The following is a 26,162-nucleotide window of genomic DNA, read 5'->3' on the forward strand; positions in this document are numbered from 1 at the left end:
AACACCTTGGTGTAGCGAGGCATCCTTACTTTGCCCCTAGTCCTAGATTGTTCTCGTCCGACATTGCTGTTATGGGCCAAGACCGCTAGTAGGGTTCGATGTTTCATGCCCCGAAAGCTAAAATGCAAGCGCTTTGGCCTGTACTTTAGGCACATATTGTGGAACACCTCCAAATCTCCTGTGTGACAGAATTCTGTCAGTCCTCTCAAATCTCTTGATAGAGTTTTGTCGAAAACAATCTTCTCAATGGCTTTGTGCGTCGGTGATGATGGAATCAACCACTTCTTCTTCCGTGCCTCCTCTGGGGACAAAGGGCCATGTTCACATTGGTGGAAATGTTCATTTGCTGTCCAGCGGTGAACGTTGGTACAGTGGTGCATCAGTGACCACCATTTTTCAAGTAGTATTTCCACTGACCCCTCGCAAGTTTTTGAGCTCCACCAAAGATGGTTGGTGATAGAATGTGACCACAGCAAAATACTTTCAAAACCTTTTTTTTTTCCTGCAGTCGAGATTTTCTTATTGATTGATTTAGCAAGATGCCATACGTCAAATTGATGTTTAATATGTGGGAACTGCTCTCTCATTGTCTTGGCAATTGAAACGTGTCTATCCGTGGCTATGAGGTCGATGTGCATCCCCCTCGATTGTAGATCTTCCACTGATTTTATAAATCCTAGTTTCTCCATGGCCACTGAGGATGTACATTGTGTTACCTGCACGACCTCGGAACTCACAATTTTCTTACTATCCATGTCCTGAAAGTGGTAGGTGCAGTACTTGGCAGAAAATCCAGGGCTATCGCACTGTCCATCGCCGGCTAGCCTGAATCGTTTGCCTTCGAATGTACTTGCTAGAGACAATTGTTCAATTCTCCAAGCATCACTAATGGCCGGAAACAGATAATCACGTTGGTATGTGTAGTACAGCGCACTTGAAATGAATTCGAGTCCCACAAACTGAAAGAAAGCCTCTAACTTTCTAAAACTTGAGCCACTAAAAAATAAAGCCGCTGCACACAGTAAATTGCCTGCTGGCAGTTTCCCCAGCATTGGTTGGGCAAACCATGAGAACCTATGATTTAATCTACAGGCGGCATTTATTTTAAGGTTACTGCCTTTCATTTTACGAGTCACATTAATGAATGGCTTCCCACATACTTTCCCTCTAACGGAATGCGCACATTTCAGCATACTTATAATTTCCATCAAGCAACTGTCGAATACAATGTATTTGCTCTCTTTCATTAGACTGTCATCCTGCGTCAACGTTGTTTCGGCCTTTGACGTTGTGGAGATGTCAACACATTGGAAAGTAATATCGCTGCTATCAAGTATTGTTGCGTCTATGGATGCTGCGGCTGGTTCATTCTCTCTCATTTCAACATCTGCTAATTCAACATTGATGGGAGAACACAACAATGTCGACATGTTTTTTGGTGGCAATTTTTTGGCTGGTGTAGATTGTGTAAATTGATCTGCAACTACTTCCGAGCTATCTCCAAAACATTCAATAAGATCTTCTTGTTGTGGTCCGGTTGCAGAGTAGCCATGGTCCAATGCAACTTTGCTGTAGTCTCCAAACAGAGCTAATTCATGTTCTGGCCATTGGACATAAGCATCTCGAGCCTGAACACGCCTCGCCTCAATTAATAGTTCCTCCATAGTGTACATGGTCTGGCAAGCCACATCTCTCATTCGCTTCACTGTCTGTGTGTGTATAGTTCTGACGCCGACGGGTAACTGGAGGAGAGATTGGAAAAGGGATGTTCAGTTTAAACACAAGATGGAGTGTAGTAGAATTGAATAGAAAAAAACATAAAATAGTCCCCACCACAACAATTGTTTTAAAGTTATGAACTGTTTGTAACTAACCTTTTTTTGTTTTTTTTTCTTTGCAACTTTTTTGACTCGACCTTCAACATCTGCACGCTGTAGCTCCGATTCGTTTCCGCTTGTCCTCCCTTCCGCTTGAGCTGCAAGGACTATATTTTCTGTATCCGCATAGACAGCAAGGAATGAGACTCCATCGTCTCCCTGAAACATAATACTTTTATTACTATGTATCAAAATATTGTTCGCATAAAACACGTGAGGACACACAGGTACATCTCAATAGCCAAACACGATTTAAACATTGTGTGCCACAATCAAACGACAAGTATTCGACCAGTGATGATCTATTTCGATGGAACTGTCAGTATCCATACCTCTGGCTCTGCATGGACTGCCATGAATGGTTGTATTGGAGAGGAGGCATCCGCATCTCCCTGAAACACAGTACTTGCATTAGTATGCTTTCAATATTGGAAACACAACACACACTTGGGGTCGAACGCATAGGTACATATAAAGAGATAACCGCGAAAGATGCATTGTCCAAAAGAATCAAGGAAAATCCAAATATGATCACATTTCATCGACTTATTTCAACGATTCCTTTACATCTGCATCATCTAAATGAGATGTTCTGATTGTGGTGGAAGCTCCGTCGTCTCCCTGAAACACAGCACTTGCATTAGTATGGTTTTCAATATTGGAAACATAACACACACTTGTGGTCGAACGCACAGGTACATATAAAGAGATAACCGCGAAAGATGCATTGTCCAAAAGAATCAAGGAAAATCCAAATATGAACACATTTCATCTACTTATTTCAACGATTCCTTTACATCTGCATCATCTAAATGAGATGTTGTGATTGTGGTGGAAGCTCCGTCGTCTCCCTGAAACACAGCACTTGCATTAGTATGGTTTTCAATATTGGAAACATAACACACACCTGGGGTCGACAGCACAGGTACATATCAACAGCTAACCACGAATGAAACATTGTGTAGAACAATCAAACGACAGGAATTCCGGCTCTGAGGATGACGCTCGATGGAGCTGTCAGTTTCCATACCTCGTGCTGCTGAAGAACATCTATGGATGTTGCAAATGTAGTGCGCACTTCCGAAAGCTGTTGCGCCGATTCGTATACTTGAATGTCAGGCTCTGCATCAAGTGTAGGGGTTGACGCTCCGTCGTCTCCCTGAAACACAGCACTTGCATTAGTGAGGATTACAATTGTGAAAACATAACACACACCTGGGGTCGACAGCACAGGTACATATCAACGGCTAACCACGAATGAAACATTGTGTAGAACAATCAAACAACAGGCATTCCGGCTCTGAAGATGACGCTCGATGGAGCTGTCAGTATCCATACCTCCTGCTGGTGAGGAACATCTAGAAACGTTGTAGATGTGGCGGACGCTTCTGCATCTCCCTGAAAGACAGTACTTGCATTAATATGGATAACACTAATTATAACTGAAAACAAACACCAGTGGACGATAACTAAGGTGTATATTAATTGGAAAGCAGTAACCAAACATTCGGTAAAATAATTACACGATAGAATAAAACTATTACTTGACATGCATAACACAAGTATGTAGCGGGTTAGCCTAGTAAGATTACCTGATACGCGCTAGAAGTGGTCGATAACTGCGACCACGTCAAGGATGTAGAATGTTCTTGCTTCAGATTCAAGGGATAGTCAAGAAGTTGTAAAGGTCAATCAATGATTGATAATGAAATGCCAATATAAAAAATAGCCACGTAAGCCGACAGAATACTTGAAAAATGCTCAATACAGCACAGTTCCCTGTTCCCATATATATACATTGCGTTTGTGGGTTATGAAATCGAAAAAGAATATATTGTTAAATGTCATTATTCAAAAAACTATACACTCATATCAATATCGAAATTATTACAAGGGATAGAACACCTACAATATCTATTAGTCCATTCGACTACACACTACCGCAAGGCCTAAAGCTAAATCCGGACACTTGACTCACCGGTGGCGGAATGTGGACGAATGGAGTGGGAATAGCGTTTTCGAGCAATTTCCGTGTAGTTCGCCGTTTATTCTTCTTTGTTACCCAAGAAGTTGTGTACATGTCCAAGGAAAAGTGCCGGCTGCAGATGCGGTATCGATCGCCCCTCTTGTCCTGTAAGACTTGTTGGACTCTACTTTCCAGCTCATCCAGTGGAAATCCGCAATGTCTGACCCATTCTCTTATTCGATCAACAGTTTTCGGGAATACATGCATTGTAGTTCCTTCAGATTTCGCATGGGTCTTCGAAGGGCAACCGCTAATCGAACAGGCAGGCATTGCTGATAAATCTGAAAAGTAAATATCGACATTATTATACAATCTTCAAGAATAAAGATTTGATACAAAAGTAAATGAATCATACATTGATCAATGCAAGGTTTGTTTTGGTCGCAGGAACTGTACCAGTTCATTATGTGCAGCTTAGTATTTGCATAAATTGCAGAAATGTATAAATGATGTGACTAAAATCTGAACATGTGACTCATCCCTTGGCTGTTCTGTATTGCACGAGAAGGAAACATGCTTACATTATAGACTGGACCCCCGAAGGATGCAATTCGATGACAATAGACACAGATGAAAATAAATAGATCTATTGATAGCATAGCAATGGAAACTCTAGTCAATAGCAATGAGACCAATGAACATAGCACTATTGTGTACTCTACTCGCAAATAGATAGAAATTTAAAAATCTGCGAAATATGACTAGGATACATGGCCTTACCTTGACCAACAAACAGTTGGATTCAGCAAGCAGAGCAGTATGTTGCAGGAGAATAGGTGGATGGCCACAGGTAGCACACTGATGGGTTTGCTCTAAGCGGTCACAGAAGTTCACGGATAGCACGACGACGACCAGATTAGCGTAGATCTCGGTGGTTGCCAGGTAACACGTTCAGGAGTTGACTTGCAAAGCACAAAGATGTTCTCATGAGACATATCAAGTGGTTTATAAAGTATTTGGAACAGGGGTGTGTTGAATGACATATGTATGTCGTGGTTTTAGGGGGGCGGCCTGCTTCAAGGGGAGGCCTGGCTGGAGACACGGGGTCTGAGGAGGCCATGTGACCGATGGCCCCTTGGCGTGGGACACCTTTTGAAGTGTACATGTAGTTTGGCACCTTGGCCGTTTGCGCCTGTCACAGCCCCCCATGCCAGCGCTCATCCCCGGGTGCGGACCGCCTTTGATAGAGGGGGGTGGGATGGATGGGCCTGGGGCGTGCAGATAAGGCACAGGAAGACTGCTGAATGGAGACACACTTATGTGGATTGCAGGGGGGCGGCCTGCTTCAAGGGGAGGCCTGGCTGGAGACACGGGGTCTGAGGAGGCCATGTGACCGATGGCCCCTTGGCGTGGGACACCTTTTGAAGTGTACATGTAGTTTGGCACGTTGGCCGTTTGCGCCTGTCACAGCCCCCCATGCCAGCGCTCATCCCCGGGTGCGAACCGCCTTTGATAGAGGGGGGTGGGATGGATGGGCCTGGGGCGTGCAGATAAGGCACAGGAAGACTGCTGAATGGAGACACACTTATGTGGATTGCAGGGGGGCGGCACGCTTCAAGGGGAGGCCTGGCTGGAGACACGGGTCTGAGGAGGCCATGTGACCGATGGCCCCTTGGCGTGGGACACCTTTTGAAGTGTACATGTAGTTTGGCACCTTGGCCGTTTGCGCCTGTCACAGCCCCCCATGCCATTGCTCATCCCCGGGTGCGAACCGCCTTTGATAGAGGGGGGTGGGATGGATGGGCCTGGGGCGTGCAGATAAGGCACAGGAAGACTGCTGAATGGAGACACACTTATGTGGATTGCAGGGGGGTGGCCTGCTTCAAGGGGAGGCCTGGCTGGAGACACGGGGTCTGAGGAGGCCATGTGACCGATGGCCCCTTGGCGTGGGACACCTTTTGAAGTGTACATGTAGTTTGGCACCTTGGCCGTTTGCGCCTGTCACAGCCCCCCATGCCAGCGCTCATCCCCGGGTGCGAACCGCCTTTGATAGAGGGGGGTGGGATGGATGGGCCTGGGGCGTGCAGATAAGGCACAGGAAGACTGCTGAATGGAGACACACTTATGTGGATTGCAGGGGGGCGGCCTGCTTCAAGGGGAGGCCTGGCTGGAGACACGGGGTCTGAGGAGGCCATGTGAACGATGGCCCCTTGGCATGGGACACCTTTTGAAGTGTACATGTACTTTGGCACCTTGGCCTTTCGCGCCCCGGACAGCCCCCCCATGCCAGCGAGCATCCACCGGCGCAAACCGCCTTTATATGAATATACAGTATATCGCCTTTATATGAATGATAGTATATCGTTGCTTATAAATAACAAATGCCACATAACGCAGATTCTTGTGAGCACAGACCCACACTTCAAACGGTGTATTATAGTGGCCAAGACCCGAAGGCCTGTATAATCCAATGGTAATTGATAGTATAGATATATGTGATTCATTTAAAAAATCGAGACAAACGTTGTTAAAATAAATGTGGTGTTTTATTTTGTATCTTATTTTCATGAAAAAAAAAATTAGAAGACTTTAAAGGTTATACAGGTCAGGTTGCAGCACAGCGAGAGAAAATCCCCTGTACTGACCGCTGTCACTCGGGAACGTGTCTCTAATGGCACGAACGGCACAGGTGGGTATCACTCTTCGAACGCGGTGTCCAAGCCTCCCGTGAAGCCACCATGTATAGGAACAATAGGCCACCAGCCTGTACCACCTGTGAAAAGGAATGAAAAACTGTTTTTAAATGACCCAGATAAGTTTAATAAACGTTTGTTGTCAATGACAATTCTTGTAACTAATGGCATTTTACACGGACAAATGCTATCTAGACAATGCACACTATTGAACGACTTACATGCGTTACAATGATATGTAGATGTAATTTTGGATATAGTAGAAGAACATGAAATAGGTGTGGCATGACATGCAGAGTATACTTACTCGTTACTCGGATTACGAGGACGAACAGTTGCTCGAAGTTCGTGCATAAGCACCATCAAGATTCTCAACACGGCCCGTGTGAGGCAGGCTGCCCTGAAGTCTGGCAGCTCGGTGATGCATTGCGGTCGTGGCTCGCCTTCCGAAATGTAGGCCAGGCATCCCGAGTTTTCTCGGCAGCAGCAGTTCTCGTCCTCGGTTGGCATTAGCTCGCACCGATTGCATGTGCACCAGGTGGAGACGCCGTCCATGCGACTAGGCCCAGGCTCTCCATCTGTTGAATCGTCCTCCCAACTGCCGTCCGAATCCCCATCGTTTTCGCGTGCTTCCCTTTCCAGTAGTTCCTCCTCGGTATACTCGGGCTCGTACATGTAGGGCATTATTGTAGCCATTGTGTGGTAAACAGAGTAAAATAATTTACCGAGATGGTACAGGTGTTTACACGGGCTACAAGCGACGAAGATAGCTGACCAGAGCACTGAAACGAGTCACAGAATACTCAAAGTAACACAGAGAGAGGAATGGAATCGAAAATCGGCTGCTGTGTGTTGTGAAACGGTCTGTTTATACTTATTGAGGAGAGAGGCGTCCTGCCATTTCCATGGCGACACGTCATTAGCTGAAGCGCAGCGAATGTTGACACGAGACGTGCTTTGGCGTTGTGAAATGGGCGGTACGAGTCTGCTGATGTCAGGCTCAGGGGCGGGGGAATTGATTTAGTGCCGCAAAAGCAGGTCTGCCAGGGTGATCGGGGAAAAGATAGGATTATCAGAAAATGGCGGCTCACAGGTGCTTGTTTTCGCGTGCGTTTAATGGACGAAAACTCGGGTAAGGTCCATAGGAAAGTTTTCTAAAATCGACCCACTTAGCCTTAAAAAAACATGGCCGACCCATAGGGACAATACAATTTTTTACTAGAGTATGCCTTTAATAAGGATTGCAAACCACCAAGGGATAGATCAAGGAGAAGAAGATCGTCAGCGTAACCCATTCACTCTATAGGTGTATCTCCTAGTTTTGGTGGTACAATAGAGGAGTTAGCAATGGCATCTCCAAGATCTAACTAGCAAAAATTAAATAGCATTGGTGACAAACTGCACCCCTACTTAAGCCTCTTCTGGGTTGGTATCCAACTGGTTAGCCCATTAAGTTGGTTGAGGCAAACTTTAACCCTTGTTCACTCATGTAGGGATACGATAATTTTTAACAGGCATAGAGGGATGTTCCCACTGTGCAGCTTCCTCATAACCTGCTCCTGTCCACAGTGTCAAAGGCTGTGCTGTAGTCGATATAGGCCACGAATACAGGAATGTTGCATATCAACCAGACCCGCTGAATTATGGTGGCCAAGGCTAGACCATTTGTGGTGGTGTTAAGACCCTTACGGAACCCCATTTGATTGGATGGAATGATGTTATTGCTCTCTACCCATGCTCCTAGCTCTTCTAAGATAACTCTAGCAATGTTCTTAGCCGGGGCATCTAACATGGCCAACAGACGATAATTACCTAGATCCGTGTGACTCCCTTTTTTTTAGAACTGGGACAATAATGCTATCCCACCAGGAAGACAGAATTGTGTGCCGCACTGATCCAGCGAAACAGCCAATATAAAGCATTTGCCAAGACTTCCGAATCTGTCTTTATTAACAGGTTGCAAATACCATCAGTGCCAGGGGCTCGGGACGGTTTCTTGGCCATAATCAACTTATGGATGTCATTAGTTTTTTTTTCTCAATCAGCGGGGATGTTCACAGCCATAGTATTTTCAGTTTTGCCTACAAGAGATATTTCCAGATACATATTCCAGTCCTGTTTCGAAACACCATTTATATCTCTAACCAAAGGTGTGTCTCTGTTTATAATTTACGAATACATAGTAATGTTATTAGTATGGGACGCATAAACCAAAGCCCGCCATTGAGTTGACTTTACCTAAAACCTATTCATTTCAGCCATCTACGATAGCCCTGCTAGCATACCTGGCCGGATGTCGTTGCGAATGTGCTGCTGCGCGTAATTCTTTACATACAGCCCTTTTCTTATCCTTGATAAATTTGTCAGACGCGTGCCGGTGAACTTTTTTAGGGCCATTCCAGCGCTCGCGTTGACATCTGTGCAGAGCCTGCTGACGCAAGTTCGAATCCCAGCAGGGCCACACTCAGCCGTTCACCCTTCCCAGGTCGACAAATGGATAAATGAACACCACACACCGTGGGTAATAATAAGCAGCGCTCAGATGCCTGACGGTTTGTAGTGCTAAATTATTATTAAGACTCTCCACACACCTTGCATGTTTGTTAATTGTAAGGAGAGTAGCCTACGATGATAGGTTAGAGACAATGAGCATGCTAGACAATATATAATCCCCAAGAATAGGCTGGGCCAAAAGAGATGCAGCCCCAATGTTGCTATCACTCCAAGAAAGGCGATTGAGTGACATATCTAAAAGCACAATCTGTGCGTGGATTCTGGTTGACCCCTTATTTTCGCAAACGCGCAAAGAGGTGAACAAGATCCAGATGGGCTCTCTGGATTGAGCTACTCCTTTTTTGGGCACTAGTGCAACTCATCACTTGCGCAAAAAGAAGTTTTGCGAATCTAGCCCATGGCTCTCTGTTGCTGCATCTCCACCAAACACGAGGATGCACTTCACCACTGCGTGCAACCGTGCGAACACTCCCACGCAAAATGGCGGCAATGGAGTTTAGCAGCACTGCCACTGCTCAGAGCAGAGTGCTGTCTGGAAGGCTTGTCGTACTCCGTGTGGATAGTTTAATGTAAAAATAAATAGTGTTTAAATATTGGAAATAGTTATTTCTTTATGTAAATTGGTCAAGTTTGACGGTAATGTTTGGGGCAGGGCCTAACCGTATGTGTTTTATTTGATCGCACGGAGGAAATTGAAAAACCGTGATGTTAGATTAGTCTTAAAACCTGAGCGCATTGCACGGAATATGAATAAATGATGACTCGTGGTGCTGACAAAGTTTCATTAGGCAAGCGAAAAATGATGAAGAAGCCATGTTTATAAATGACTTTGTGCTGTTCCCTGATTTTTCAGCTCCAGACTTTATCTGGTTACTGATGCTGGCACAGACAAGCTTGACGACCCGAAAGGTCACAAAGAGACCAAGCTCTGCACTAGTGAGGACGGTAAGGTTTGTTATGTGATTTCAAGCGTGTGTCATTTTTCGCAGATTATACCGTGTGAAAGAATGATCATTTTTGGTCTACTTGTAATCTGTTTTTTTTCCTATGCATTTCTTATGTTCATGTTGTTTATACTATATCGTCTAATACTATTTGCATCTTTCAGGGTTCATTTTGCCATAGTTATCCGAACTGATGCCAGTAAAGTCAAGCTTTTACCAGTAGGCTTCACCAATCACAAATGAATCATTTCTATCCACCTAGCTTCCTAAACCCCGCTTCTGCCCTCGCCAGTCAATGGGTTCACTTTGCAACCTTTCTAGTCAATGCACCTAAAGTATGAAAAGAGCAAATGACCACTACCGTGAGTGGGCTAATAATTTCATATAGCACTTTTCAACTTTCAACCCTCCTCCCATGGGCGTAATTTTAGGGGGGGGTAGGGGTGTTTGTCCCGCGTAACTTTCATGACACACCATTTTGTCCCCATTCATTTGGCTGGGGCCCCTTTTCTACAGATGCCATGCCCCCCCCCCACCTTTTTCAGCAAAGTTACTCCACTGCCTCCTCCTCCATCATGACTACTTCACGGTCTGCAGGCAAAGCATGCCTGCAAAACACACATATTAAAAGGAAATATCTAGCTTTTTAGTAAAACCCCAGCCACTCACTGCCCGGAAATAAAATAGGAATATGTGTTTGTTTTATATTCTTTGCTGCCATGGGCGGGATCCAGTAATTTGGCTAGCATCGCACAATGGATTCACCTCATCTCTTAATAGTGGATACATAAGGTGCACAGACTCCCTCAATAAGGCCTTTTCTTTGTGAATTGTATTTGTTCCATGCACGTACTTGTTGGCAAAGTGAACATGGACACATTTTGTGAAGAAACAGGAGTTGTATAGGCCAAGACGTGTTTCACACGTCCCCCCACGCTTTCCCCAAAGTTGATGAATTCTATTTTTTACCATAACTACTCGCTCTTTGAATCGGGCTTCCAAGACACGTGTTCATCAGCTTTATAAACACTGGAGCAATGTTGCGCTGCCCTCTTCCACTTAGGGAAGCAGCACCGCTGTGAACACACAACACAAAGATGAGCCTTTCAGACATCCTACAAAACAGAGGGGCGTTCAGGACCTGGATCCAAAACTGACTTCTGCAAGTAATGGCAGAATAAACAGTACTGACAACGCACGGCAAAACCTAGACTGTCTGTGCTAGTTGAACCAACACATGCCAAATACACCTATTACAGCTTTGGGTTGCTGGACTTTAATTGATGGCGTTGAATGAAGACCGCTGACTTTCAGTGCTGTCAACTTTATATGCTGTTTTCTGCAATTCTAAAAGAAAGATGTGTAACCATTGAATATATGTGTTTACCAATAGTTCACACAGACATAAACACACACTTTCCTACAGACCAAATTGCACAGGTCAGGACAATCCGCTTCCATCTCCACAGCATTAATGACGCCCAAAAACAGATGGTCTTAATCGGGGCACGCTTATTGTCCAAGGGACATGGCAGCTTCTGCAAACAGCTCGTCCAGAATAACCAGGTCCTCATAAAAGGGTGATTTAAGACATTTCATAGACTCATCCATATCAATGTAGTCTGCATCGGTTATAACGGCATCTACACTGTCAGAGCATTCAACAGCAGCTTTGATAGTGGAAACAGGTGGCACCAAGCTTCATCATAAAAAGTTGCAGACTCAGATCAACCTCATACTCCATAGCACTACCAGCAGGGTGTTGCGTTTCCTCATCAGCTACAGGGGTTGTTGTTGTCGGGCTTTTGAGGCTGTAGTAGTTTTCAATTGTGTTAGAAATCCTCACTCCCTGAGCTATTCTTAGAGTAGTAGCTGTAGCGCTTGATGATTCAGGGTATCAATGGCGTTGTGCAAGCAGGCTTCATCAGTCTTCAAGAGCGATGTATATGTCTTCCCAGCACTCATGTATATATAACCTTTACCCCACCCACCTAGGGGTACCACCATGGAATTGTCCCATTAAGCCTTAAAGAAGCATGGGTCCGCCCGCTCATCAAAAAACCTCCCCCAGATCCCATGTGCCCCAACAACTACTGCCCCATCACCACCACCCCTTTCCTCCTCAAAATCCTTGACAAAGCTGCCCACAACCAAATCCAACAATACATTGAAACCAACACCATTCTAGGTAAGAGACAATCAGGCTTTTGCAGAGGGCATGGCACAGAAACCGCCCTCCTAGATTTTAAAAAAACCAAATCACCAAAATAATGGACATGGGAAAACCTGCTCTCCTGCTCCTCTTAGATCTTTCCGCTGCGTTTGATCTTGTTGACCATGATATTCTAAGCACACATCTCTCCAACGCAGCACACTTTTCCAATAAAGCTACATCATGGATCCTCTCCTTCTTAGAAGGAAGGGTCATGAAAGTATACTCAGACCAGGCCAATGCAGCTCCCACCACCATCCACTGTGGCGTGCCACAGGGGTCCCGCACGGTGCCTACCCTCTACAATCTATTCACAAAACCACTTTTTGACATGTTGGACTCGCTCGGCATAGCTTACATGAACTATGCCGACGATACCCAGGTCCTCCTCCCCCTCACTGGATCATACGACCAAGACGCAGCTGCCCACCTTCAGATCTACACCACCATCCACACCTGGATGGCTGCAAATGACCTATGCTTAAACAGAGACAAAACTGAGATCATCCTCCTAGGTCCCAGAGAAATACTGCCCAAAGGCAACCTGAAATACAACCACTTCACCATTGACAACACCAACATACCTGTCTCCACTTCAGTAAAGACCCTTGGAGTCCACATTGACTCAACCCTCTTGATGTCACGCCAGGTCAATGATATTGCCTCTGCCTCGGCTCACACCACCAAACTAATAAATGCCATAAAACCCTTTCTCACCACTCAAAACAGACTTTCCATCACCCGAGCCACAGAAAAACCCTAAAAACACTTCAAACAGTTCAAAACAAGGCACTCTGTGCAGCCCTATGCATCCCTAAAAGAGACCACATCTCCCAGATCAGACGAGATGTACACTGGCTCCCAGTAAAGGAGAGATCAACTTCAAGACCTCACCCTCACACAGGAATGCATCACTCACTCTGCCTCTTCCTACCTATCAGAAACCATTCACAAGAACATCTCGACACGCCCGAAAAGAATCCACCCTGCCAACCAACTCCTAGTCCCATCTATCAAAAGAGCGAATGCCAGCGGCATTGGCTTCCCATACACTGCACCCAAACTCTGGAACGGCCTTCCCAATTCTCTCAGAGCTGAACCCTCACTATCCATCTTTCGCAAATCCCTCAAGACCACTCTGTTTAACTAGCCACCACTGGCCGTCTGAGCCCTCCTCAGTCTACCCCTCACCCGCCAACCCATAATGTTGACTAGAATCCTCAGGTAACCTCCTTCCCATATCATCTCTACTGTGTAACCACCTTTAGGAAAGGAAGTCATGAAATTCTAATCGCTATGTAACCACGAAGCGATACTATGCACTGTATCTTATGCCTGCCATGTAACCATGAAAGCTTTTATCCTATGTAACTAGTAGGCCTTTATGTAACAGCACCACAATGCCTAAGGGCTGTTGCATGCTTTAAAAATGCGAATAAATTAATAAAATAAACCATGCCTGCATCATCTCCACAGTGCCCCGTCGCACCATGACACATTTCAGGGTCAAAAGTGCACTACCTGCATCACACCTCCCCCAAACATCACAGGTTAATGCTTGCATCCTCTCCACAGTGCCCTGTCACACTATGAACCCTATGACACGCTTCCGGGTCTTTGGAGGGCAAAAACAACATTTATATAATTTCCACATTATCATGTCACCCCATGTACCGGTGCAAGGGGGGACCCAAACAGAGCTTCACACAGATTACTACTGGGTCAAACTGGTGATGTCACTTACACGCAACCTAGAGGCGGGACGTTTGGGTACTCCCATGATGTCACTTGCAGGATAGGATTTCTGGTGGGGTGGGATTTCTGGGTACTGTAAGGAACTCATGGTGGCAACAGTAAAGACAGACACAAGTGATCACACTTCAAGGGTGTTTATTAAACTGTATAATGGGTGAGATAAACGCCTAATCTAAACCTATATTTAAGATGGGAGCAAGTTACGACCATCAAATAATAATAATACAGTACTAGTGGTGTCTTAGTCAAATACAAAGGACCTATACAAAAAAACCTATTGACAATCCTTACCGCTATGTTACAAAATAGTGTGGGATTACGTTCACAAGAAAAGAAAGAAGTGTTCTCAAAATTATAAGTCAGGATGGTATAGCTGGGGTCTCCCTTCCCCACGTTTTTAGCACAGGGACAAGGCGGCACTCTTGATCACAGCACACTTCTGGGCTTCTCCAGCACAAGCTCACAGTTAATTTCCAAAATATTAGGGCCTTCTGTGGCCAAGTCTCTTTCACTCAAAGTCTCTTGCCTCGGAGGACCTGATGTGCCATAAACAACAAAAACAAAAGTTCCTTCCAGTAATCTTCACATCAGGTGATTTCTCCCCAATCTTGGACCCCCTCAAACTGAGCTCTGATCCTTCTTGCAATGTTAGCCTCCCTCAATCGGGTTCACTCCAGCCTGTCATTCAAAACGTAACATTCAAGCATCTCAATGTCTTTGTAAATGACCATTCACTGTGGACATCCCTCAGCCGGGTTCACTCTTGTCAAGAACAATGTTCACAGGAATATCACTGTTCCCCCCAATTGACACGCCCCCTCAGCCAGGTCCACACACACCAAATACACAGTTCACTTTGCTTCATCACAAGGCAGGATTCACTTCCCTTAGTTTTCTCTTGGCATACCTCCGTCGGGTTCACATAGCCTTTCTCACACAGTTCATGGTGCTATCATCTCATCAGAAAAGCAGGGTTCTCTTCGCCTAGCTTTCTTTCACCATCCCTCCATCAGGTTCGCACTTGCCTTAGTTCACAATGTTCACAATCTCACCATAAAGCGGGAGTTCCGTTCCCCTAGCTTTCTCTTGGCATCCCTCTGTCGGGTTCACACTTGCCACAGTTCACAAACAAAAGTCACTCTGGAACCCTTAGGTTCTTCCCTTTACCTAAGTCCGGGTCTCAGTCCCCAGTCAGGCTTTACACAGTTCTATCAATACAATGTTTGCGGGTGTGTTACTGGTTACCCTGGTTCGTAGGCATCCCTCAGTTATATTCACATTTGCCCCAGTAACACAGTTCACCTTGTTTCCTCAACATGTCAAAGACTTTCGACGGTACGAAGGGTTTTGCTCGACCCTCGTATGACCACTTTGACACTTCATGCCGGCCTCCCCTAAGGCCTCTTGTTTCTCATAGTTCCAACAAAAGAAAACCAAAAAACTCCGGTCAGACTCCTTCGAATGAGCGCCCACAGCGCCAGACCACTCTGCCTCTGGACCTTTACTGGGGTTTCTTTCAAAGTTCAAATACACAAGTTATTTGTTCAACAATTTTGCCAACTGCAACCTTGGTCCCAGCACAGTTCGGTTTACCATCAATCCTCTCCGACTCACTGGCTGTGCTGAACTGTTAGAAGTTCTTGTCTCAGGAGTCAAGGACGGCACCATGGTGGCAAGCACTTCTCCCCGCTTTGGCTATCAGCGTGGGAGGGCTCCATGATTTCCCTTTCGGAGGCTTTGCAGGTCTGAATTTCAAAGGGCCAGGGCAATTCCCTACTCGTCGTCCTTTCAGGTATCGCTGCCTTTCTCCTCTGTTTGAACTGCCGGCCGGGAATAATTGCTTTCTCGTGCGTTCTGCCTTGCTCGTAGTGCACTCTCGTGCTCTGCCTTTTATCCCTGTGGAGGAGGGAAAGGGCAGTCAGGTGTGTGTAATTATCAGCAATTGCCGACTCTGCCTGACAATTGTGTTGGGACGTGTCGGGTAAACGGCTCTGGTGTTTGTCTAGTGTTTGTTACGGTGTAAGAGAGTGTTTGTGTTGTAAAAGGGGGGGTATTGTTTCTAGATATCCTATGGGGTAGGATGGGGAAAAGGTGTCATAAGGAAGGGGATACTGCGTCTCACTCTTCGGTGTCCCACTTCCATTCTCAGAAGAGCCCTCATCCAGGTGATCCTCCCCCACTGGTGCACCTCCAGGAACTGGATCCAATAGCGATGGCCGTGTCCTGGCCACCTGGATGACAGATCCCCGGGGACTAGTAAGTGAGGCACCTTTGCGTTTCTCACAGTATCCCCAATGATGTCACTTTTGGGTGGGACTTCTGCTAGGGCGGGACTGCTGGGGGACCCCCATGATGTCACATCTGGAATGGGAGAGGTCATTCGTGATGTCTCATTCACCTTCCATGTTTATAATTGGTTTATTTCTAAGTGGTTTGAGGTAATGAAGGTACTTGCTTCACTCATTCAAATAGATAGCATTCTAACAGTTCATGTCCTGCTCTTTTCTTCCAGTTTCTAAGCTCTTTGGATGGCAGTTATGCTCCGAAATGTCATACAGTGATGCAAGCAGTGATCTCCCCTTTCCACTGTCTGCGCCCACAAAAGTAGCAGTAACACTGAAGAAGCAGGACAAGGGATTGCAGCAGTACCTGCTTGAAGCTGCATATAACTATGTGTTGCAGGTAAGAACACTGCACTCTGTGTGCTAGTCTTAGATGCATTGGATTTCTAATGTCTGTGTCAATATTCGCTGCCTGCTATCGTGGTTTATAGACAGAAACTGTGTTGAGTAATACATAATGCATATGGTAATGGTTCATTTGGGGGTGACGGCATAACATTTTCACAGTTATGCTTGAGTGTGAAACACAAATTACCCAGAAGGCTTCTGGGTGAGTTAGTAAAACAAATCGCAGTGTTTGGCTTATGTGTGATACACACATGGCATTTTGGGTGAGGGATTAGAGAAGGTCAGTGACATGTCACTGTGATAAGCACACATGATTTTTGGGGTGAAAAAACAGAAAATCGCTGTGACTGGCTTGAGTGTGTGTGAGAGAGAGAGAGAGAGAGAGAGAGAGAGAGAAGAAGAAGAAGAGAGAGAGACAGAGGGAGAGAGAGAGAGATAGAGAGAGAATGAAAGTATACACCTAGAGTGATTGGCTTAAGTATGATACACAGCCATGACATTTGGGTGAGGGGGCAGAAAATCACAGGCGTACGTCTGATAAACATACACGATATTTTGTAAACAAGCACAAAAGATCACTGCTTTGCCACAGAGGACATACATAAAAGACAGTGAATACAACTGAATGACCAATTGCACACACAATACTAGTAATTACACATGTGATTGTTTAAGTGAGGGGGCAGAAAATCCCACTAAAGTCTCTTTGTGATAAATCGATGCAAATATTTTGTGATGAAGCAGCAGAAACCTATTGGTACTGTCTTGAATCAATACACAAGATATTTCAGAGTGATGGAGCAGGGACTGACAGGACAGGGACTGGCTTGTGTGTGATACATGCACATTACTTGTGTAATGAGTAGAAGAACATCACAGTGGCTATCTTCACTGTGATGAACAGACATGCTATTTTCAAAAGGGAGTAGATAAAAGACTACATGTAGTGACCTGCTTGAGTTGGGACTGATTACATTCAGTGAATAAAACAGACTAATTATACAAGTGAATTTTTAAGTGAAGAAGCAGAAAATCCAATTCACTGACATAATATGAAACGTTCTGGGATTTTTGTGCAGTGTGATGAATCCAAGGTTATTGTCACTGCTTCCATAGGGGCAGTCCCTTCCCATGGGGCCAGGGAGGTGAGGCCGCTGCCCGATAGTCCCCCTGGCAGTGGTGCTCAGCGGGTGGATCTCATGGGAGGGGACACCCCCGTGGGACCAGTGATTATCACATCATTAGAACGCGGTATCCCCGCCAATCACCTGACCCTAGACCCCATTCCTTCAACATTAACAACAAACCCTTCCCTAATATGGTCATGAGTTATTGTTACCCTAACATTCCTCTAGTAAGTACTGGGACAAGGACGAATAGGAATTACCTAAGTGGAGATCCCTTTCCCAGTACTGCGACAAGGAAGCACTACATTGACCCACAAGGGAGCCATAAGATCAATACTGAGATGAGGGAGAGGTGCTGAGGCATAGAGATTTTCCATGGGAACCACAATGAGAGGTCTAGTGGTTGCCGGTTTCCTATAGGCTCAACAGTAGTTGAAATAGAGGAAGGGAACCAGGAAGTGTTGGAGCAAGGAAGTTATGCTGCAGGAGAGGGTGCTGTGGGCCAGAGTCCCTGCCAGAGAGAGGGGGACCCTTTGCATACAGGTAAAGTGCTAAGGACAGGAGGAAGCATAGGAGAATCCCTCTAGGAAGGACCTCACAAAGAGTCTTGCCCTCACTGGAGGAACCACAGACATGGGGAATGCTTGAGCTGCTGGCAAACAGAAGGGGATGCAGAACAGGGGCTTGCTGAGTCAACAGAGGTGCCTCCAAATCGGTCCAACATGGGAGAACCATCCTGCTAGAAGGAGAAGCAGCAGTCCAGGCGGGTGAAACCAGGGACTGCGTGGTCAAGAGGAGACGCGCTTGCTGCAAGGAACCAAGTGCTGCAGAGAGACTGCAGCACACTGGAGAAGTGGAGAAGACTGCAGAAGCCAGAAACTGAAGCAGAAATATCCCAAGACTGACCAAAGCCTACCGGAAGAGACCCTAAAGGTATAGGGGTGACCGGGATGGTTGGTTGGGGAAGAAGGGAGTCATGGGCAACCCTGACCCAGCCAAACAGGGGAAGAAAGAAAGCTCAGGGAAACAGAGTGAGTTTTCCAAGAGGCCAAGAGGGGAAACCAAGAAACCGGTCTGGGAGACACACCCTTATGAAGATCATATCATCAGTCATATTCATAGTCACAGTACTTGGCAGGACGCTGAGCCAAGTCTGCCACACTATTAACTGGAGCAGCCTGGGACCCATATTTGTTTTGTATGAGGAGCAGCAGAAAAGGGGTCTGGGATCAGTTAAGGGGGTCTGGGACCCCTTTGTAAGGAGAGAAAGAAAAGGGGTTTGGAACCCATCTTGGAGAAAATATTACACAGGGTTTCGGGACCCAAGACAGTCCCTGGCAGGAGAGTACACAATGGCTGCCAGCTGAAATGTGAAAACCTGAGAAGAAGAAACTGCTGGTGTAAGCCAAGAATATAGAGCATCCACTTGGCACACTGAAAATCTAAGAGGAAGACAGGTGAAGAGAACTTTCTTTATATCCATTGGAACTTTAAGTTTGAGCACTTTGGAACTTTGCTTTGAACCACTCAGGGACTTTGCTTTGCACATTTAGGAAGAGAGACTTAATCTGGGGCAAGGAGTCATTCCTTCAGGATTACAAGTACTGTGAAGACTTTGTCCAGCAGAAGGGAATCATTCTCCTGGACCAAGAACGTGAGCCTAATAGTTTTGTTGTTTTACAAGTGTAAGGATCGGAAGTAGATTTACAACACAGGTGGTGAACCTTTTGTTTTGGATGGAAATCTTGACCACATCCTTAGTATTTATTTGAGGCAGGGAAACCCCTCTTAATCAAAGGGACAGGTAGGGCTTTTCGTTATTTCCTTTTTAATAAATGTTTATTCCAACAAGTATGCCAATTCTGTGTCCACAAAATACTTCTGCACCCTTACAGCGGGTACAGAAAACTGCAGTCACTGACTTGCGAGGACGTTGATTACAGATTTAGAATAAAACTGTGAGATTACATACATTAATTTCTTTGGTGTGAGGGTACCAGAAATCACAGTAGCCAGCTTGAATATAATTAGAATTGTGATTTATGTGCAAGTGCTCAAAAACACAAAGATTGATTTGTGAGAACACCTATGACATTTAATAAAGGCAACTGTTTAGTTAAATGCATACACACACACACACACACACACACACACATATCATTTGTGCATGAGAGAGCAGACGATGACAGTGTCAGATTGATAGGAGGGTGATTACCTTTACTGAATAGAACTGGGTGGTTATAAACTTATTTTATTTGACTGAAACACACACACTGTTTTTGGGAGGGAACAGAAAATCACTATCACTGGTTACAAAGGAGACCAATAACATTTAGTGTATACAACAGAGGAATAACACCCATGTTATTTTTGTGGAAACAATTTGTAAATCACAGTGAGTGGCTTTAGTTTAAAACACATATTATTTTGTGAGGAAACAAAACTGACTGGCTTGATGTTAGTAAGAGGAACAGGTTAATTCACCTCGAAGTCATGGAGAAGCAACATGTTGGATAGTGGAGGAGGATATCACAAATTCCTTTCTCCTTTCCGGGTTCACAAAGGCAGACAATTATGACCAAAACATTATTCTACTAAGTACTAAGTAGGATGTAACATATCTTTCTGGACGCCCATGACATCAAACTGGACAATATCACTGATACAGAGGAAGGAGAGGTGGACAAAGCAAAGGCAGAGACCAGACAAAACACAGTACCCATACAGAAAGTTATGCTGCTATTGCCAGATAATTGGTTTCCAATTACAATCTGTTTCAAAAACACCCAGGAAGATCTGAATGTAAGTGAATGATGTTGGACTGTGGCAGCCACTGTCATGACTAACAGAACCCTTGGCTGGTATACCAAGAAGACCTACATGCCCAGGCGATCTTGTGGAAAATGATATACGTTTAGTTAAAACTGCTTATTTTAAGCTGTGTAAGGGCCTTTTGTTTGATATATGATAACCTTAAGGTAATCTTAAGATGGCCCGGTAAGTAAAGCCATCTCCAAAGCCAAAGCAGACACATACAACTCCAGAATTGAGAAATCAAATTCCCACTCCAAAGAATTATTTGCGATCTATAACGAGCTGACCATCCTCCCCACCGCTGTGCAACCCACTGAGAAAAACGAAACCTGGTGTAACAATATCCAACACGCCATGCTAAACAAAATTAAAACACTCCAGAATGAAATTAAGACCCAATTTGACAACCTGCCCAAAGTTACTCTACCCATCTCCCACCCCACCAGCTACAGACCGTCAACAGGGCACTAACAAACCCACACCATTTTCATTCGGGGAAGTAACCATCCCAGAAGTCCTACTAATCATGAAGCACATCAAACCGTCGCTATGTAAAGGGGACACATGCCCAGCCAGCATTGTCAAAGACTGCACCACAGCCTTAGCCCCATTCATCACCACTTTTATCAACGCCTCCTTCACCAACAGTACCGTCCAACTCACCCTTAAGGAAGCGTGGTTGCGCCCACTACTAAAGAAACCCACCCTTGACCCAGACTCCCCCACCAACTACCGTCCAATTACTAAAGTGCCCTTCCTGTTAAAAATCCTGGATAAGGCTGCATACCTACAGATTCAATCTTACCTAGAAACCCACAATATCCTAGGAAAAAGACAATCCGGTTTTCGCCCTTGTCATGGCACAGAATCAGCCCTCTTGGACTCAATTACTTTAAGCCATGGACAAAGGCAAATACTCACTCCTCCTACTCTTGGATCTCTCGGCGGCCTTTGATTTGGTTGACCATAAGATCCTGTGCAAGCATCTCAAGGACACCGTCCACTTCTCCAATGAAGCCACCGCCTGGATAACCTCCTTCCTGGAAGGCCGAGCGATGAGGGTCTTCTCCGATCATGCCTCAGCCACCCCTTTCCCCATTGAGTGTGGAATGCCAAAAGGATCATGTACCACCCCCACTCTATACAATCTCTTCACCCTCCCACTGTTCAGCGACCTAGAAGAATTCGGCATAGCCTTTACCAACTATGCCGACGACACACAAATTCTTCTGCCCCTTATTGGGAACTATGAACAAGACCTTAACACACTCCAAAAGACTTATGCACGCATCCAGGCCTGCCTAAACGGGGGGGGGGGGGAATGAAATCCTACTGATAGGCCCCAAAGAGTCCCTAAAAATATTGAATGACAAGTATAATTCCTTCAACATTGAGAATACGGTTATCACAGCTTCCACTGCAGTGAAAACTCTTGGGGTATACCTTGATGCCACCCTATCAATGGACAGGCAAGTCAGCGCCATCTCATCCTCAGCTGCACTCACTACAAAAATGCAGTAAAACCACACCTATCACCAACCAACTGCCTCAACATCGCCAGAGCCACCATTGGCGCAAAACTTGACTACTGCAACATCCTGCTCCTAGGCACCTCCACCAAAAACATTAACAAACTGCAAACGGCACAAAACAACTCCCTCAGAGCAGCCCTCAGTATACCTAGGAGAGAACACATCTCACAGGCAAGAAAAGATGCCCACTGGCTACCCATCAAAGAACGCATAACATTTAAAGCCCTCACAATCATTCACAAATGCATTGCCCAGACAGCCCCTGCCTACCTGTCTGAAAGAATACACCTTGCTCCAGCCCACAGACCAAGGCGGGACCAATACTCCCAGCTATTATCAGTTCCAGTTTTCAATAGAGCCAAAGCGGGCGGTACGAGCTTTGACGTACTAGCCCCCAAAGCTTGGAACGCACTCCCACCCAACCTACGCCATGAAAAATCTCTCACAGTTTTCAGAAAGGTGCTAAAAACTAATCTATTCAACTAACTGTCCCTACAATGCCTAACCTGTACGACTGCCTACGTAAAGATTTTTTTTCCCCAAATCTCTACAACTGCTGTGTAATGTACCTGTACTAAGTCAATAGGCTGTAACAGCACCACAAAGCCTACGGGCCGCTGGGCGCTTTATAAATTCAAATAAATAAAGTAAATAAAATAAAATAAAATAAAGCAGACCCAGGGTTTCAAACATATCTCGAAGAAATGTCTCTGAATTTACTATTAACTTTATGTTTCAAATTCCACCTCCAAATCATTCCTTTACTCTTATTGGTCAGGACATGGAAAGGTGCAAGCAATAATAATATGCTCTGTAGCGGTGAGATCACCATAAAGTGACAATGTTACAATTCATGTTTGTGTGCCCATCACTGATTGTTTCCATTGCTTAGACCATCTGTTGTTGGAACACTAGAAGAGGCATATCATTTTGTCTTGGATCTGATTTCGAAATGGTATGGCATGGTATAAAGTCAGCCACCATGCATGGAAGGCATTTCTTCAGAGTTGTTATATTGTCAAATACCCACTAATGCTGAATTGATACTATTGAATAATTTAAATAATTGTGATTTTTGCGAGTTATCATTTAGGGACATTATAGTCTTAATGTTCCTGGATTTTATCATTGTATTATTGTTAAATTAATTGTCATTTACCACTTAAATTATTATACTATTTTGCATACTTGTATGCTGTATAACTGTCTATGTAAATATATAATGAAAGGTGTGATTGTTTGAATCGGTGATATCATTGGTAACTAATGAAGCTTTCACTTGAGCGTGCTTTGTCATTGAAGCGTTCTGGTTCTCAATTAGATCTTCTGCTGGCAAAGCCGGCCAAGGATTTTCTTTTATGCTTTTAACATGACCTTAATATTTGTATGAATGCTTCATTTCAAACATTCAAACAGGTGTTCTTCCTGAACCCCTGAAATAGGCTCTGTTTCTTCCATTGTTGACAAAGAGCAGTCTTGATCCCTCAGAAACTACTAATTATAGTAAGCTTTGATAGCTAAAACCATTGAATCTGAGGTTACTGTTCAATCTCAGGATCATTTAGGGGAACACATCTTTCCAGAATATGTCCAATCTAGCTTCCACCCATTTTGAAGTACAGATAATGCAGTCATGGACATCTGGGAGAAATTATTGCTCTTTAAGGATAGAAGCCATCCTGCATCCCTGATACTCTTGGACGCATCTGTAGCATTTGACACCATGTACCACAATATTCTCCTGGACTGTCTGACCGGAGCGGGAGGTATTATGGGTAAGGCGCTGTACCGCTGTGCTCCTTCCTGATAGAGAAGGGCAAACAGGTTCAATTAGGTAATTTATGTTCATGTCCTCCCTTGGTAATCTGCTCTGTCTCAAGGGTCGGCACTGTCCCCTCATCTCTTTAATGCCTAGATGTCCCCCCGGGCCTGGCTGATCTTGGTATGTTGTCTAAGGTGCCAGGTGCATGCCAATGGCACTCACATTTTGCTTGACTTCTATAGTGATGTCAATGCTATTGCAGCTTTAGACGGTTGTTTGAGAGAGGTATATGGATGGAAGCAAGATGATAGGCTCTGAGATCCTTTTGTTGCGCTGTGCCACAGATAGGGGACGTTTCAAAACAGAGCTGTTCACATTACTTTTGTTCTAAGAAAATGTGTCCATAAATTTGATGATAGAAAGAGCATTTGTTGGATATCAGTTAAATATCACTTTGAGGCCAGAGTGATCACTCTTACATGGGGGGGGGGAGGATTTATGACATGGGCCCTCATTACGACCCTGGCGGAGGACCATGGTGCAATTTGCACCATGGTCCATGGCGCAGAGCTGCCAACTCCGCCATGGGGGTTGGCGGACTTACCGCCCCATTCCGACCTTGGCGGGGCGGTAAGTCCCCAATCCCCATTTACCCTTCCCCATTCCCATTTTTGCCCCATAGGGTATAATGGGAGTGGGGAAGGCGTTAATTACGCCACCGTAAATTACGGTGGCGTAATTAACAACAGGTCCCGTAGCGCCATGGATTTTTCCGCCCGGAAAAACCAGGCGAAAAAACCACCATGGCGCTACGGGAACTCGTAGTAAAGCGGAAAGGTACGCCATGCATTACGCTGGCGTAAAACCCTTTCCGCCAGGGTCGTAATGAGGGCCATGGTCCCTTGCTAGCTTACTAATTTGCTGGCCTATCTTTCACCTCTAAGAACCTTACTCTCTGGGACAGACCTTAACACCTTTCGTTTCGTTTCCAGATTCAATAAAGTGTATGCATGGGCAAATCTCTTCTACAGGTGGCTGATATTACATTATGGACGCCATTCCAGTATCCCTAAGAGCTATGACTAATCTTGGTGTTTTTAAATCAAAGATATTCTCTTATTAAGCTGTACTTAATTGTCCCGGTTGTTTCCACATCATGATTACTGCCTGTTTTTTGCTATTTCATCATATGTTATCCTGTATTTCATCACGTACATGTGTTGTTTTTATTGTGTCCTACTTGTTTTATTGTAAATTGTACTCTGTTGGATGTGTTGCCACCATCTTAAAGATGTGCAAATGACATTATAGTACTTAACAAACAATAAAAACAAACAAACTTACTAACTTTCCCAGATGAACATAGGCCATATTTTAGATCATCACACACATCCAACATGTGACTTTCTTCATGTAGGCCACGCAAAAGCTCTGCGTGCCCAGGTGCACATTTAGGCAAACACGGATGTCATGTTTATTCAGTCGCATACGAAGAAACTGTGCACTTATTTCAAAATGTATTGCAGGAGCAGCACAGCATGATCACTTCAGTGCGATTAGTGTCTACTTCAGCAGTCACGGGTGACCACTGGATTAGGGATTTTTCCAACATGGACAGTTGCAAATGCTGCCTATTGTGTATCCTGTTCTGTGGTCATTTGAGGAGACAATCAATCATGCCAGCGTGAACTCTCTGTCACCCTGTGAAGTTCTGTCTCTTTTTTTAATTGGCAGAACTCAACTGGTCCAACATGATGATAAAAGACTTTGGGCCTCATTACACGTTATGCGGTAAACCATGGTGCTATTAGCACCATGGTTGCCGCCGGTACCATACCGGTACCACCATGAAGAAAAGGGGAATTACCACCCCATTCCAAGGTTGGTGGGGCGGTAATTCCCCCTTTCTCCAGGGCCTTTCCCCATTCCCATTTTTGCCCCATAGGGCTCAATGGGAATGGGGAAGGAGCTAATTACGGTACCGCAAATTGCGGTACCGTAATTAGCACCAAGGTCCCTTTGCGGGTCCCAACTTCAACGGCTGGTCTACACCAGCCGTTAAGATCGGGTCCTGCAAAGGGACCTCATAGTAAGGCGGTAAGGGTTTACCGGTACCAGTGCCCTTACCGGTACCGGTAAACCCTTACCGCCTACCGTGTAATGAGGCCCTTTGACTTAGCACACCAGGCAGATGCAGCACAGTTAGGTGGGATGCACCCATACTAGGAATGAACAGGGACTTAATAGGCTCTAGATAATTACCAATGTTTCCCAAC

The 26,162-nt window shown here is 45.1% G+C and overlaps 1 protein-coding gene across 2 annotated transcripts in view; it reads left to right on the top strand.

Moving 5' to 3' along the window:
* LOC138569646 (uncharacterized) overlaps window positions 1-26,162 on the top strand; it is a 1,436,407-nt gene that overhangs the window by 592,694 nt on the left and 817,551 nt on the right. For both annotated transcript variants that reach the window (XM_069647797.1, XM_069647798.1), the window contains exons 20-21: window positions 9,904-9,995; window positions 16,474-16,643. In XM_069647797.1, coding sequence (XP_069503898.1) covers window positions 9,904-9,995; window positions 16,474-16,643 — 262 coding nt within the window. The remainder of the gene's footprint in view (window positions 1-9,903; window positions 9,996-16,473; window positions 16,644-26,162) is intronic.

This window comes from Ambystoma mexicanum, chromosome 2q (assembly GCF_040938575.1).
Source record: "Ambystoma mexicanum isolate Mex_15411 chromosome 2q, UKY_AmexF1_1, whole genome shotgun sequence".
Taxonomy (NCBI): Eukaryota; Metazoa; Chordata; class Amphibia; order Caudata; family Ambystomatidae; genus Ambystoma; species Ambystoma mexicanum.